This window comes from Thunnus albacares, chromosome 21 (assembly GCF_914725855.1).
Source record: "Thunnus albacares chromosome 21, fThuAlb1.1, whole genome shotgun sequence".
NCBI lineage: Eukaryota > Metazoa > Chordata > Actinopteri > Scombriformes > Scombridae > Thunnus > Thunnus albacares.
The window spans coordinates 661,214-676,906 of record NC_058126.1 but is presented as its reverse complement, the minus strand read 5'-3'; the positions used below and the strand labels follow the sequence as shown (position 1 = coordinate 676,906).

General features: G+C 39.4%; 1 protein-coding gene across 1 annotated transcript; it reads right to left on the bottom strand.

Moving 5' to 3' along the window:
- Window positions 1-33: 33 nt before the first annotated feature.
- Window positions 34-7,985, bottom strand: LOC122972555. Its single transcript, XM_044339740.1, has 7 exons — window positions 7,507-7,985; window positions 5,363-5,460; window positions 4,994-5,040; window positions 3,656-3,870; window positions 3,155-3,417; window positions 2,333-2,443; window positions 34-348 (listed from the first exon to the last, which is right to left on the bottom strand). Exons 1-7 carry the CDS (start codon window positions 7,904-7,906, stop codon window positions 34-36), a joined length of 1,449 nt encoding a protein of 482 aa, XP_044195675.1. The 5' UTR covers window positions 7,907-7,985.
- Window positions 7,986-15,693: the final 7,708 nt, after the last annotated feature.

Genomic DNA, 15,693 nt, shown 5'->3' with positions numbered 1-15,693 from the left:
TGAGAACTGAAGATGTTGGAGGGAGACTTTCTGCTACTGTAAGTTCAGCTCTGTTGAAAGAAATTTATCCACCTCACGGAGAGCAGCAATCAGAACTGAACTGGCGTCTCTTCCTTTTCCCAGCACCATGTCGATCACCTGTCGTGCTTTATCTGCTCTGGTCGGTGTTCCGGCAAACTCCATTTCACCATTATTTATGACCCCACGCTGCAGGAGTTTATCCAGCAGCTTGTTTAGATTAGCTTCAGACACTCTGGCAATAAACTGTTCCCGAACAGACATCAGCTTTGTTTCTGCAGGGTCACTCGGAGTCTCTGCCGGACCAGGACCTGGAAGATGAAGAAGTACCTGTGTTCAATAACCAGCTGAGAGCTCATAGAGGTGACAAGAACAGGACCAAAATAAAATGCTGCACCCACAGAGCAGCAGCAGGAGCTCTGATTTAGAGCTACAAATCAGAATTATTTTCATTACTGAACACCACAACATTTTGTAGGCTGACACAGAGCTGTGGGTGCCAATCCGAAGGCTTCCTTTTTTGCTGGATCATCCAGTGAACAGCAGTCATTGAGTACTATTTCAAATGTGACAACATGACCAATAAAACAATTCTTGTTTTTTGCCCCTTGTTTACCATATGATGATGTTGATAGGTCAGATTTTTTGAGTGGCAGTGCATTCCACAAATGCCAGATTGTGAGCAGCTCCTCCTCTTTCACTCAGTCTACAGTCTGTGCTGCTGCACAGAGGAACAGAAGCCTACTGTCCGCTAGTTAGCTGCCTTTAATGCAAGTTAAGATAAAAACCCTGGTGAAGCAAAGCAGTTTGCTTAACTTTGTCACAAAAAGATGTTGTGAGGAGCAGGAGGAAGAGAATTCAGCTCAAGTTGAGTGATCATTCTCAACCCAGACACCTCCCCCCTGTGTGTGTGTGTGCGTGTGTGTGTGTATGTGTTGGTGTGTGTATGTATGTGTGTGTGTGTATGTGTGTATGTGTGTGTGTGTGTGTATGTGTGCGTGTGTGTGTGTGTGTATGTGTTGGTGTGTGTATGTATGTGTGTGTGTGTATGTGTGTATGTGTGTGTGTGTGTGTGTGTGTGCGTGTGTGTGTGTGTGTGTATGTGTATGTGTGTGTGTGTGTGTGTGTGTGTGTGTGTGTGTGTGTGTGTGTGTGTGTGTGTGTATGTGTTGGTGTGTGTATGTGTGTATGTGTGTGTATGTGTGTATGTGTGTGTGTGTGTGTGTGTGTGCGTGTGTGTGTGTATGTGTTGGTGTGTGTATGTATGTGTGTGTGTGTATGTGTGTATGTGTGTGTGTGTGTGTGTGTGTGCGTGTGTGTGTGTGTGTGTATGTGTATGTGTGTGTGTGTGTGTGTGTGTGTGTGTGTGTGTGTGTGTGTGTGTGTGGTTTATGTGCCGGTGTGCAAAGTTCAGGTGTCATTTTCAACATTACTGAGCACTAGTGCAGTGCCTGTTCAGAACAGGCTGGTTTCTCAATACCTAAAGATTACAGTGTGTGTCCCATAAACTGTCCATATTTCCACTTCTTGACTTCACGGGCAGAAGAAGAAGCAAATCAATGTAGAAGCAATGTTGTTTATGAGATACTTTTTATATCCCCAGCAAACATACAGAGATTCCTTGCTTTATATGGAGAGATGTATTTCAAGAATCCTATAAACACTCTTCTAACCATATAGATAAAAATATTTAATCCACTGAATTAACCATTTTCCCAAATTTCAACTCAGTTTCCTATCCAGGTACCTAACAGGCTGCCATCTTTGTTTTTATTCAGAAAGGAAATTGGTTAAAAATATTTTCCATTAGTCAGCAGACCAAATATTTTTCATCCAGATTTATCTAAAATACATCTTTTTTCTTTCTTAAATACAACCTCTCAGAATTCTGTAACATTGTCTGAAGGCTGCATCACAAATCTTTGATTCATTATTAGAGCAATAATGTCTTGTGGATTGTAGATTGTAACTGAGGTCTAAACTCTGACATGAGGTGAAGTTCTGCTGCAGCAGAGTGAAAGATTTACCTGTTAGATTCAGATTCACAACTCGTTCCCACACTGGTCTTCCCTTTTTGTCTTTGACCATCAAAGTCACTTCCTCTTGGTTTATGGGGAGGAAAACTTCAAATGTTGGGTGGAAATTTCGCCCATCCACTGGATGAAATTCTTTATGCTGAAACCAGTAACAAAGTGTCATTTTCATCCCTGTTGTAAAAATTGTATCTAGTACTCTGATTGTGAATCTATGTTCCAAAATTGTAAATATAATAATTAAGATTGTAACAATTAGAAGTGTTTTAGAACTGACTCACCTCAGGCTGTATCCTGGAGGCCTCTTTACAGTGAACACTGTAACTTCGATTAGTGATGAGACGACAGTTGGAAGAGATCTCAATGTGGTCAGCCTTTTGTTTGGCTTTAACCTTCAGTGATAAAACATTTTTATTATGGTGTTTATTCTCAGATAGACAGTGACTTCTCTGCATTATTCATATTCTGTTCTTGTACATGCTGGACATCTATAGATGAATCTAGACGAGTTGTAGGTGGAAGTAAACAAGCCTCCATCACTGTAATGTTTGTAAAGGATTTCCCTTTTTATCTGTCCAGGAGATCCTGTAGAAGCAGTTCTTTGTTTAAAATATAGATAAAGTTATATGTTGATTATTTAAGTTTCTTGTAAAATATTATTCTAAGAAAATATCTCAGAATAACATGAAAAATATCTTGTTAAAACAATAAAAGTTTATAACAAAACTGAGCAAATATTTATTTTGTCATGGTGGCAGCAACACGCTGCCATATGGAATACCTAGATATTTAATTTATATTAATCTAGTCCACTATTCAATATTCACACCAGCTGGTGCTGGTATCACGAGTGACACTGTGACAGACAATAATGTACTCCAGAGAAAACCCAGAAAAAAATTAAAAACGAAAGAGCAATCTGAAGATTTCCAGTTCAGATTATTATTATTCTGAATTATTCTTACTACAGCTTGATAAGGTTTGGTAACAGGTATAGAGGAGTGAGGTGTAGCTGACTGTTCAGCCTGTTGTGGAAACAGCTGTGGTTTAAAACAAGAGTTCAGGTTGATGGTAAGCACATACTGTATGACAGATAGTTTTACCTTGTCCAGATCAACGTTGCCTGGCAGCAGAAATACATTGAGTTTTTGAAGATGTTTGTCCAGAGGTCGGAGGAACAGCAGAACCTGGCCTCTAATTTCTATTGGGATTTTCAGAAACCTAACGAGCTTCCAGAGCAGGCCAAAGGCAGAGAGATGAGGGACGTTCACAACCACATGAGTGTCTGTAATCTCCAGCGGCTCCAGGATGCTCATTCCATCATCAGCGATGTGGGCGACAGACAGCAGACCTTCAGGGAGCGGAGCTGTGAAAACACAAATTTATTTTATTAACAACAATCTCATTATAATGTTAGTGCTCATTTTATTTGATTTCTAGGACACTCAGTCTGGTGAGTGAAGAATTAAACAGTTTCCCAGGTCGGTCAAATCATCCAACATGACTGTCAGTGTTGGTGGGCGGGAAGTCTGTTAGTGTCGGTGCACTAACAGGAGTCTTATCGTTGTTTTAATAAAACTCACAAAGCACAATAATCAGCTTACCATCCATGGTTTCACAGTGTGGCAGCTGGAGCTGACTGACAGCACCGTCAGGACTCTGGATGTTGAACAGCGGTCCTGCAGCCATCTTGTCAACTTGTTGTAGGTGACTTTCATCCCATTGGACAGTCCTGTACCGCAGCTCCGCCTCCTGAGTCATAACAAACACCAGTCCAGTCAAAGTACACCGGAACACACCTGGACCAGGACAATTGAACCTGTAGGACACAGAGGAGCTGATTAAACAACACAAACACAAGCTCATTCAGCCTTTTTCCTGGTTTGAATGAATAAAAACTAAAGAATGAATTTGCTGAACAAAATGTGCTGTGACTGCTGCAGTGCTTAAAAAGCTGGAGAGCAAACTGATCTGCTGGACAAGATGTGAGTGAAGCAGCAGCTGCAGGAGCATGAATTCAGTTCAATTCAATTCAATTCAATTTTATTTATATAGCGCCAACTCACAACAAAAGTCATCTCAGGGCACTTTTCACACAGAGCAGGTCTAGATCGTGCTCTTTAATTTACAGAGACCCAACAATTCCCCCATGAGCAGCAACTTGACAAAGTTTTAAGCCTACTAGATGGTTCCATAGAAGAGGAGCCTGATAGCTGAAGGCTCTGCCTCCCATTCTACTTTTAAAGACTGTAGGAACCACCAGTAAGCTGCATACTGGGAGCACAGTGTTCTAGTGGGATAATATGGTAATATGAGCTCTTCAAGATATGATGGTGCCTGACCATTAAGGGCTTTGTAAGTTAGGAGAAGGATTTTAAATTCTATTCTAGATTTTACAGGAAGCCAATGTAGTGAAGCTAAAATGGGAGAAATGTGATCTCTTTTTCTAGTTTTAGTCAGAACACGTGCAGCTGCATTCTGGACCAGCTGGAGAGTCTTTAGAGACTTGTTAGGGCAGCCTGATAATAAGGAATTGCAATAATCCAGCCTAGAAGTAACAAATGCGTGAACTAGTTTTTCTGCATCTTTTAGGGACAGGATGTGCCTGATTTTTGTGATATTACGTAAGTGAAAAAAGGCAGTCCTTGAGATTTGATTTATGTGGGAGTTAAAGGACATATCCTGATCAAAGATAACTCCCAGATTCCTTACGGTGGTGCTGGAGGCCAGGGTAATGCCATCCAGAGTAGCTTTATCATTAGATAATGTGTTTCTAGGGTGTTTAGGGCCAAACACAATAACTTCAGTTTTATCTGAGTTTAGTTGCAGAAAATTGCAGGTCATCCAGGTCTTTATGAAAAGTGTTAGAAGCAAAGTTTCATCACTGAAAGGAGGTGACAATGTTCAAGGATGAAATATTCTGCATCTTATGTTTTGGTTACCTGTATGAAATGTTTGCAGACTCAGTCAGCACTTCGGGTCTGAAGTCCTAAAATGTAGAAAGTGACAACATTAGTTACAGAAACTGACCACCAGGACATGAACCTCACTGCTTCAGTTTCTACTCCACCTGCACTCTGTACTGTTTATTCATCACCTGATTATCACTAGTTGTTCACGATTAAATGATCAGTTGCTCTTTAACTTTACATTCTTCAGTGAAAGATCCTGCAGGACTACGTTGGACAGCAGCTGGTGGTTTCACAGATGAGGAGGCAGAAATGAATTATGAGGAGTTTCTGATGGAGGAGGAAGGAGCAGCGAGTGAGAGGAGAGGAAACGAGGAGAGTTTAGATGTAAGGAGTATTAACCTCTGGAGGAACCTGAGTCTGATCAATAACACATGGATCCAGCTGATCCTCTCTGTTGTCCTCAGACACATTGAGGGTTCTGTTGGATGTGGACGGACCTGAGAAGCAGACACACAGCAGATGTTAAACTCACTTCTGGACATCCTTGTGGTCCAGTGGGTTAGACTCATACAGAAAGCTGCAACACAAAGTCACAATTTAAGGCTGGACAGAGACTTTCGCTACATGTCTCCTGTTAGTCTCTACTGGAAAACCCTCCAGTAAAGTCAAGATTGCAAAGAAATACTGTAAAAAGTTTCAGACAAAGTTTCAGACATTTTTCAGTCGAGACCACGTTTGAACAAAAAAATTCACCCCAAAACCAAAGTTACATTTGATTTACAAAGTGTCCATTAAGTGTTTTTACTGTATTATTTCAATCATTGCAGTGAAGCAAACTGTCTTGTTTTGCACAAACTGTCAACACAGCAACATTTTAATTCATCATTCCATGACTTTGGACATTTGAACACAAGGATAAAATCCAAACTCAACACAGAAATGACTGAGAATCAAACTGCAGACCTTCTTGCAGTGAAGCAACACATCATCTTTCCCAAAAGTCAAAATAGATCAGAACAAAGCAGAAGAAAATACCAGAAAATTCTAAAAATCTCTATTATATTTCCCCAGAGTGCAAGGCGATGTCTTCCAGTTTCAAAGTTCTGTCTGATCAACAGACCAAAACTCATAAATATTGAGTTCACAATGATATAAAACAGAAAAAAATGGCTCTGTCCAAAAGTAACAACATCCTCCTACTATCACCTCCAATGCTCATTGATTAACACTTGATATCTCGTTTGTTTAATCTGGACAAAAACTGAGGTGTTAAAACAACAATCTCCCACTATATAGGAGTTCAGTCTCATGGTCATTTGTGGAATAGTCACAAAATTTAATCTATCGATTCATGTACAATGACACCAATTTTCCATTTTTTTTCGTGACACTCACCACGACTTTCAAACTAATGTATTTCTATTGGAAGTTGTCTTTGTGCCTGAACATTTTTTTCTGTCATTCAGGACTTGGGAGCACGGAAGCTGTATTGTTTTTTTTTTTTCCTCATTTGTAATTCATTTTTAAACTGTAACCACTACATTATTCAACATTACTTATCTTTGTTTTTATTTCTTAGTCCTGTTGGCGGACCGGATGACCCGCTACCAGGAAGTAACTCACTGCAGATTTGAATGACATCCTCGATATTTCTCAACACAAAAACACAAAAGTGTCCTTTAATTCAGCACCTTTGACTCTGAGAAATCAAGTTGTTTAGTCATTATATTATACTGCCGGTCTGCAGTATAATATAATGTTATACTGAATATATGTTATGTCTGTTATGTCACAGCTTTAGCTGACGTCTTCACCATAGTAACGGTCGCTGAGGATCATGAACTTACTATCTATCCATCCACCCTCCAATCCGCCTCCTCCACATGAGGAAGTCAGCTCATATAGATGTCATCTAAACTAAGTCAGTTTCCCTGTGATACATATTGTAGAAATGCTGATATGATACATATTGAAACGTAGAGATTCAACGTATCTGTGGTCTGCAGAAACATACAATGCCGACATTTTATTCTGGCGACTGGGCTGCTGACAAACATGGATATAAAACTTTTTAAGGCTGCGTTCAGACCTTCAGACGTTTTAACTACATTTTTTCTTGTTATTTTTTATGTCTTCAGTGATCTTATAGCCGCACATGTTTCAGTATTCAATGACTCAAACAGGATACATTTTCAGTCTTATGTGATTAATTTACAGAACAGAGCACAGGGTCGACCTCGAATGAAACTTTTTTTTTGTTAAATTATGCAGCAGAATAAACATTTTTTGAGCACAGAAGAAGCAACTGGAGTTAATTAGGGGGTGAAAACAGACTTTATTTGTCTGTGCTATTATTTAAATACCAGCGTTAATAAGATCATTTATGTTTCATATTGATTCAAACTCACCAAAAGTTCAGGCTATGAAACTTGATCTGGTGCAGCACAATGTTGTGAGTTTTAAGATTCTTACAAAATGTTGTTTAACAATAGAGAAACACCTGAGAACTGAAGATGTTGGTGGGAGACTTTCTGCTACTGTACCTGACTCCAGCTCTGATGAAAGACATGGATCCACCTCACAGAGAGCAGCGATCAGAGCTGAACTGGCTTCTGTTCCTTTCCTTCGCACCATGTCGATAACCTGTCGTGTTTTCTCTGCTCTGTTCAGTGTTCTGGCAAACTCCATTTCATCATTATTTATGACCCCACGCTGCAGGAGTTTATCCAGCAGCTTGCGTAGATTAGGTTCAGACACTCCGGCAATAAACTGTTCCCGAACAGACTTCAGCTTTGTTTCTGCAGGGTCATCACTTGGACCGGTGAACCTTTTGTTTTTTGCCAGTGCCTTCATCAGGGGCACTGAGAGGAATATTAACCCTAACATACCTGTCTTTGATGATGGGAGGAAACCGGAGCACCCGGCGCAAACCCACGCAAACATGGGGAGAGCATACAAACTCCACGCAGAAAGGACCTGGGGCCGGGGTTCAAACCCAGGATCTTCTTGCTGTGAGGCAACAGTGCTAGTGTTTTGACAAGGACCAACCTTTCTGCAGTTTATGCACCACTGAACTAGGGGACCTATTGCTGCTAGCTTAGCTAGGCTTGTCTTTAGCCTGGTGGTCAGCTGTTTGACCATGGCTATGTGTGAGAGTTGTCTGCCTGCCTGCTTAGATAACTGAAGATATCCATTGCTTGTGTGGAGACATGAGAAAGAAGGACGAGCTCTTCATGCATTTATATCTTTCTCAAATAATACATGATAACCAAAACAATGCTCAATTTCTATTCTCCATTATTGACAAACTGCTAAACCCAACAAGATCAATTCCTGCTGAGCTTCTCCCTCCAATTAAAAGTCATGAAATTGTCACCTTCTTCCAGGAAAAAGTTTCTGGTATTAGAAAAAAAATCTAACAATTACACATACTGATGGATCTGGTCTGTGTCTTCTCCTATATCATCATACCACCATTAGCACAATATATAATTTCTCACCTATTCCCTCTAATGATCTAGAAGAGGTACTACAGCAATTAAACTCCTCCACCTGCTCCCTTGACCAAGTTCCCATTATTTTTTGAAAAAGTGTATTCCACTGCCTGTCACCTGACACTGAATTTTATTATCAGTTCTCTACAATCAGGAGTCTTCCCCTCTTCCCTCAAGCATACTATTATTACATCATTACTGAAAAAGAACTTAGACTCATCCCAGATTAGCAATTACGGCCCAATCTCCAATATCACTTTTCTTAGTAAAATACTTGAGAAGGCTGTCTACAAACAGCTGCATAGTTATCCCTCTACAATTTGTATTGTGTGATCAATCTGGTTTTAGGTATAACCAAAGCAGTGAAACTTAAAGAAGTAGTCAATGATCTGCCTCTGACACCATCACAACAACAACAACATTTTACTCAGATTAGAAAATTCAGTTGGTCTATGTGGCCGTGTCATTAACTCCTGTCTAACAGGCAGAACATTCTCTGTGTCTCTTGGCAACTTCAACATCTGTTGTGAGGTCCCACAAGGCTCAGTTCTAGGTCCATTACTGTTTAATCTATATATACTGCCACTTGGTTCTATCATGCAGAAGCACAATGTATTTTACATTTCATATGCTGATGATACACAATTGTATATTTTCACTCTCCCATAACAACCTCAGCCCTATAAATTAACTTGTAAAGTGTATCAGTGACATTACAATCTGGATGAGATCCTTGTGGTAGGTGCTAGAGAGAGGAGATTGACTTCAAACTGGTCTCGCTGTCTCTGAGACCCAGTGAGCAGGTTAGAAATCCAGGTGTTATCTTGAATCCAGAACTAAACTTCACAAGCCACATTACAAGAATAACTAGGACAGCATTTTACCACTTAAAAAATATTTCCAAAGTTAAATCCATCTTCCCAGACACTGAAAAACTGGTTCATGCATTCATCTCCTCTAGGCTAGACTACTGTAATGCCGTTTTTCCGGACTTCCCAAAAAGACTGGGGCAGCTCCAGCTCATCCAAAATGCTGCAGCCAGAGTTCTCACTGGGACTGAACATATTACTCCTATACTCACTCTGGCTTCCAATAAAATACAGAATTGATTTCAAAATACTGCTCACTGTTTACAAATCACTTAATGGTCTAGCCTCTAAATACGTCTCTAACCTGCTCACTGCTTACAATCCCTCCAGAACCCTCAGATCATCAGACACTGGTCTCCTAACTTTACGCATGATCAGAGGTAAATCTGGTAAAGGTGCATTCAGTCATTATGGGCCCACACTCTGGAACAAACTGCCTGATGATATGAGTCTTTTAAAAGCAAACTAAAGACCTACCTGTTCTCTCAGCTAGTGCCTACATCTCTCTGTCTGTCTGTCTCTCTCACCTTCTTTCTTTGGGTGTATGTAAGTTGGTGTGTTGTGCGGACATGTCTGGGTATATTTGTGTGGGTGGGCAGGGGTGAATTATTTTTATGAACTTGTGTCTTGATTTGATATTGATTTGATTTTGATATAAAAGCATTTCTCTGACTGATGTGATGTCATGTTTGTCTCTTTTTGTGACTGACCTGCTCCTGAGCTGATGTTTGGCAGCTTCCTCACCAGATCATTCCTGTTGATCTTCTTTAAAACGCTCTTCATCACCTTCACAGCCGTAGCAAATTCATAATTCTGCACCAGCAGATCCACAGTTTCCTGTCTGTCTGCCTTCGCCAGCTTGTTCACTTTGATGGGTTTAATGTCATCCACCTTTTCAAACTTCAGGAGCCACTTGAAGTTCTTGAATTCTTCATCTACTAAATCATCCAGAAGGTTGATGAGGTCAGTCTTCGTCATCTTGGCTCTCTGGTAAAATCAGAGAACATTGAAGGACAGTTATACAACAGTTATGTTTCTGTCTGTTGGTGTTTCTACTGTTCTGGAGCTTTCTATTGTGTCACATGGTCTTCTTCTGCAGATGGAGTTTGCACAGTTGTCATGAAAATGTAGATGTTCAGATATTTTACAGGTTTATAAATTAATAAAATAATCTTCATGACAGTTAGTCTTCTGCTTTAGTCCTTAACCTGTTTGTTGTAGTTCAGTGAACTCTGGTGACTGAGAACGCCTGAAAATGATGATTGTATTGATTACATTGGTTTTATTGTGTGAAGCACTTTGTGTTACATTGTATTTGTATGAAAAGTGCTATACAAATAGTCTGATTGATTGATTGATTATGCTAACTACACATCAGTGTATTGCTGTTAACAGATGGAGTCAGGAGGTTTGTCTGCTGTGAGTTTTAAATGTCACACTACTCTGGAACTGACATAAGACCAGTCAGACTGCATACTTATATATACACATAAAGAGAAGAGTTATTAAACAATGTAATGATGGGTGGAGTCTTTATTGAAGCAGCTAGTCCCACTGAGATTAGTCTTGCATAGCCAGACCTCAAAACCATATTCTCCTATCAAGATCTGGAGAAAATAATTCATGCTTTTTTTCATGCTTCCGTCTTGATTATTGCAATTCACTGTTTACCACCCTGAGTCGTTCTTCTGTGTCTCACCTCCAGTTGGTCCAAAATGAGGCAGCCAGACTGTTAACTAATACACGACGTAGGGCACACATCTCACCAGTGTTGGCCAACCTACATTGCCTTCCAATAGATTGTAGAATTGATTTTAAAATTCTTTAATTACCTATAAGGCACTACACGGACTGGTCTCACTCTATATCTCTGAATGACTGTGTCCCCTGACCATGGTGAGATCACTGAGGTCTGCTGATCAGTGCCTTCTGGCTGTGCCGAAATCTAGGCTTAAGACCAAGGGTGATTGTGCTTTCACGGTTGTGCCCCCCCCCCCCCCCCCCCCCCCCCCTCTGGAACCATCTTCCTCTAGTAATAAAAAATGCAGAGTCAGTCAATATTTTTAAAAAGCTCTTAAAAACTCACCTTTTTCGTAAATTGATTGTACACCAATGTCATTTGTCCAGCTCGGAGGACGGCTCGTAGCTTGTTGTCTACCTTACTTCGCTAGGAAAGAGGAGTCATTTGTGTTTTAACAACGTTTCGCTTATGTTATTGATGTTCATCTCTCTTAAGTGTCCTCTGGAAACACTTCCACTGTTGTTTGTTAATGTGTTGTGGTATTTGCAGTGTGTTTTCTAAATGTGTTGTCATATTGATGAAGATGTTTTCTCGATTTGTTTGTGTTTTGTCTATTTGCAAGTGTTTTCTTAAGTCGCAGTGCGGTGAGCTCTCAGGGCCACCGTAACTTATCCATAGTCAGTGTATTACCAGAGATTTGGGTCGGTACCCTCCCAGTTTGGAGAAGCAGGCAGAAGTAGCAGCACGAAAGCTAAGCACTGTTCTGCTGTGGACGGGGCCAGCAGCAAAATGTATTTTAGCCACCTAAATAAAGACCAATCTGAAAAAAAATGTTCTCTATAACTTCTGTATTTCTATGAATGCTGCACACTGTATAACGCTGCAGCAACACTTTCTGACACAAACAGGCTGATCTGCAGTGTGATACAGTGCACGGCATGCATAGAAATATGGAATCGCCATCTACTGAAGGGAAATACACTGACTATGGATAAGTACCTCATACTATCCCACTTCAAAAAAATGCAAATTATCCCTTTAAGGTATGAAACCTGACTGAAGTTACCAGATTTCTGCTGCCAGTTTCACTTTGGTTCACACTGACACACACTGAGGGGCGAATTCACAAAAGGATTGTGCGACTTGTGACCACTAAACCTACTCAAATGAGACACGTATTTCACAAAACAACCACAAAGGGTGAAATGCACCCCAAACTGTGCTGCCAAGCAAACACACAAACTCCTTTGCTATTTGCATGTATGTAAATTGGGGAATATGCATATTTCTGATGCAAAGTTGGCCCCTTTCTATGCAAATGAGCAGAGCCTCTTTGTAAAAATAGTCCAATTCACAGAGATCAGAGCTAAAAGCCACACACAGAGTCAAATTATTACATCTTCAGAGAGTTGGTGGTGACTAAAACACACACTCACTCATTCTCTCCCTCTCTCTCTCTCTTCAGATCTTCAAGCATGTGAGGCATTGAATGATACTGAACTGATATTAAATGATATTAAGGACCATATTGGAAAAAAATTCCAATATGGGCGGGACGTCCCCTGCGGCGATTATACGCCTGAATGATATTTTTTCTTTTGTCCTCCTCTTCACATCATGTATCTTCTTTAGCAGACTGAAGGTGTGTGTTGACACACTGGGGTATTACATCCCAAATACAGTTTCTCTCTGTCATGTTTAATTTTCTTGCCTGAAGTTTTGGCTCTGGACCAATGAGGTGCATCTCATTGGTCAGTCATGCCTTCCTGGCACGAAGGCAACATTTATACTTTTCCACGTGGATAATTGCAATCAGACAAAAAACAAGGGCAAAGGTCACTCAGCTGCAAAACTTTATGGGCGTGTTTGTGCTGTAATATCACCAGCGTGATATCTTCTGTGAATCAGACCTTGAGACGGGGCAGATAGTGGTTGCTAATGATACGCAATCCATGGTGCTATCAGTGGCTGCAATCCATTCTTTGTGAATTCACCCCAGTGTTGTGTTCAAACTGAGACCGAGTTCAGGAATAATGAACACCGTGCTGCTTTCAGGTGACTGCCGGAAATATTACAACTACAAGCTGCTCAAAGGAGCGAGAACTGTATTCTGCAGCTGAAGGATAAAGCAAAGTGTTTGTTATTATAAATCTGTAAAGCTGATTACATTTCATACATTCTGTATTGTATATATTTCACAACACTTGTTTTCTCCATCAGAATACTTAAACCCAGTGTGGGATATGAACACTCTGGTGGGTGTCATGTTGATCTTGTTTGTCCAATAATCCATGTTGACAGACCTGACGACCAGCACACGTTCATTCATGGACTCTGCTGCTTTCTAAGGCTGCACAGAAGAACTGTAAAGTGTCAGATGAGTCTAGCAGCTGGATTGAGGAGATTTACATTACATAAGAAATTTCACTTATTCATTTTCACCCCAGATCAGGTCTGTAATAACATCCTCTAACTCTTTGGTTCAAAAACATGGGTGTCATTTTTGACTACCAGCTGAAATTTGGTAAACATGTTAAGTCAGTTATTCAGTCGTGCTACTTTCACCTGAGGAATATTGCAAACATTCACCCATTTCCAGCAGTTGGAAATGGTTATCCATGCTCTTGTGTCCCTGCTTAGAGTATGGTAATGTTATTTATTTCTGCCTGAGCCAAGACCAAGACGCTGTTACCTGGTTACAGTTAGTCCAAAACTCTGCAGTAAGATGACTCACTAAGGCCTCATATTGCTCTCATATCACCCCGGTTCTGGTGTCACCACACTGTTTCCGATTAAATTTAGTATTTAATTCAAAATCCTCCTCCTCATCTGTAAGGTTTTGAATGATCTTGCTCCAGAGTATATTAGTGAACTAAGAGTGAACCTCTGAGAGAGGCCTGCTAGTTGTACCTTGTTCAAGACTGAAAACGTACGTTTGCTGTCCTGTGTCCCAGGTTGTTGAGCAATCTCCTCCTGAGAATCAGTTCTGCAAACTCTCGAGCGTTTTATGTCACAGCTGAAGACCTATCTTTTTTATCAAGTTTTTTTGTACTTGAGTTATCATGTACACAATTTTGATTTGTGATGTTTTGGGCTGTTTTTTGTTTTTATTGTGTTATGTCTCCTGTTGTAATGTTTCCTTCTTTAATAATCATCTGTTGTTCTTTTAATCTTTCCTCCTTTTGTAAAGCACTTTGTAACCTATGTATGGAAAGGTGCTGTATAAATAATTATTTTTTCTGAAAATCAGGATTTGTGTATTTTCTGCAATAATATAGTCTGTCACTATATGAGATAGTGTAGTACAAATATGGGTAGGACTTTACATTCCAGCTTGGTAATAACAAGGTAATAGTGGGGTAATATTTTGGTAATTAAAAGGTAATAATAATGGAAATATAATGGAAATTAATAAGCAATAGCTTGGTATTAAAAATGAGTATAACGAGGTAATATTAGACTAAGAGTTTTGTAACAGGGTAATAAGGGGCCAAAAACAAACACATCTAAAGATGAAAAATGCATAACTACATGGTTCTACTTAATTTCATGTTGATATTAGATTAAACCAACACCAAGAGGCACAGTGATTACTTGGAAACATACCTGGTAGTTACTCTGTGATAGCCATGAATCAGTGCTGTGAAATGCATCCTTTCATGTTATGTAAGATAAAAAAATACCATAATAAAAATACATGTTCATAAAAGGCTTTGCTTTGAAGTTTGATGAGTGAAATATCTACATAAGCAGCACATATTTCTCAAACTTTTCATCAACAGCACCACATGTTGGTGGAGTTGGGCCTACCAGGTGTTTTCCAGGTAATCACTATGCCTCTTGATGCTGGTATTGGTTTAATATAATATCACTATGAAATTAAGTAGAAACTGGTAGTAAGGCATTTTGCATCACTGATTCATGGCTATTACACAGAAACTACCAGGTTTGTTTCCAGGTTACAAATCACAACATTAAAAGTCTGGTAATCACCAATTTTGACTTCCAAGAATTTTCATGTAATTTGGAAGGTATTACGCTGATAGTAGCGTATTTTGAAAATATGAACCATATAACCTAATTATCATCAGGTTATTATCCCTTAACTGTCACTATATTACTATTTTAAATGAAAATATGATAAAACCTTATTAATAGCAGGTTATTGTTTGTTACTATAATTTTACTGTGTTATTACAGTTATTACAGTTCTGCCTCATTGTCCTTTAGATGTGTTTCCACATAATTACCCCTTTGTTTTTGGCCCTTTACTATCCAGTTACAAAACTTTAAGTCTAATATTACCTAGTTATACCCATCGTTAATACCAAGCTATTGCTTGTTAGTTACCATTATATTACATTATTATCAAAATATTACCCCACTGTTACCTTGTTATTACCGAGCTGGAATGTAAAGTGCTGCCTAAATATGAAAGAGTAACAAACATATACATATATAATCTTGCACAAAAAATTACACTTAAGTTTGGTACTTTTATATTATGTCACAAGTTATTCATATTTTATAAATATTTGATCAGGTTGTACTTGCTTCAGAAACTAAAAGCTGCTCTAATTAATATTTAATTCATATTAAATAAACGATGGATCAAATGATGATGTG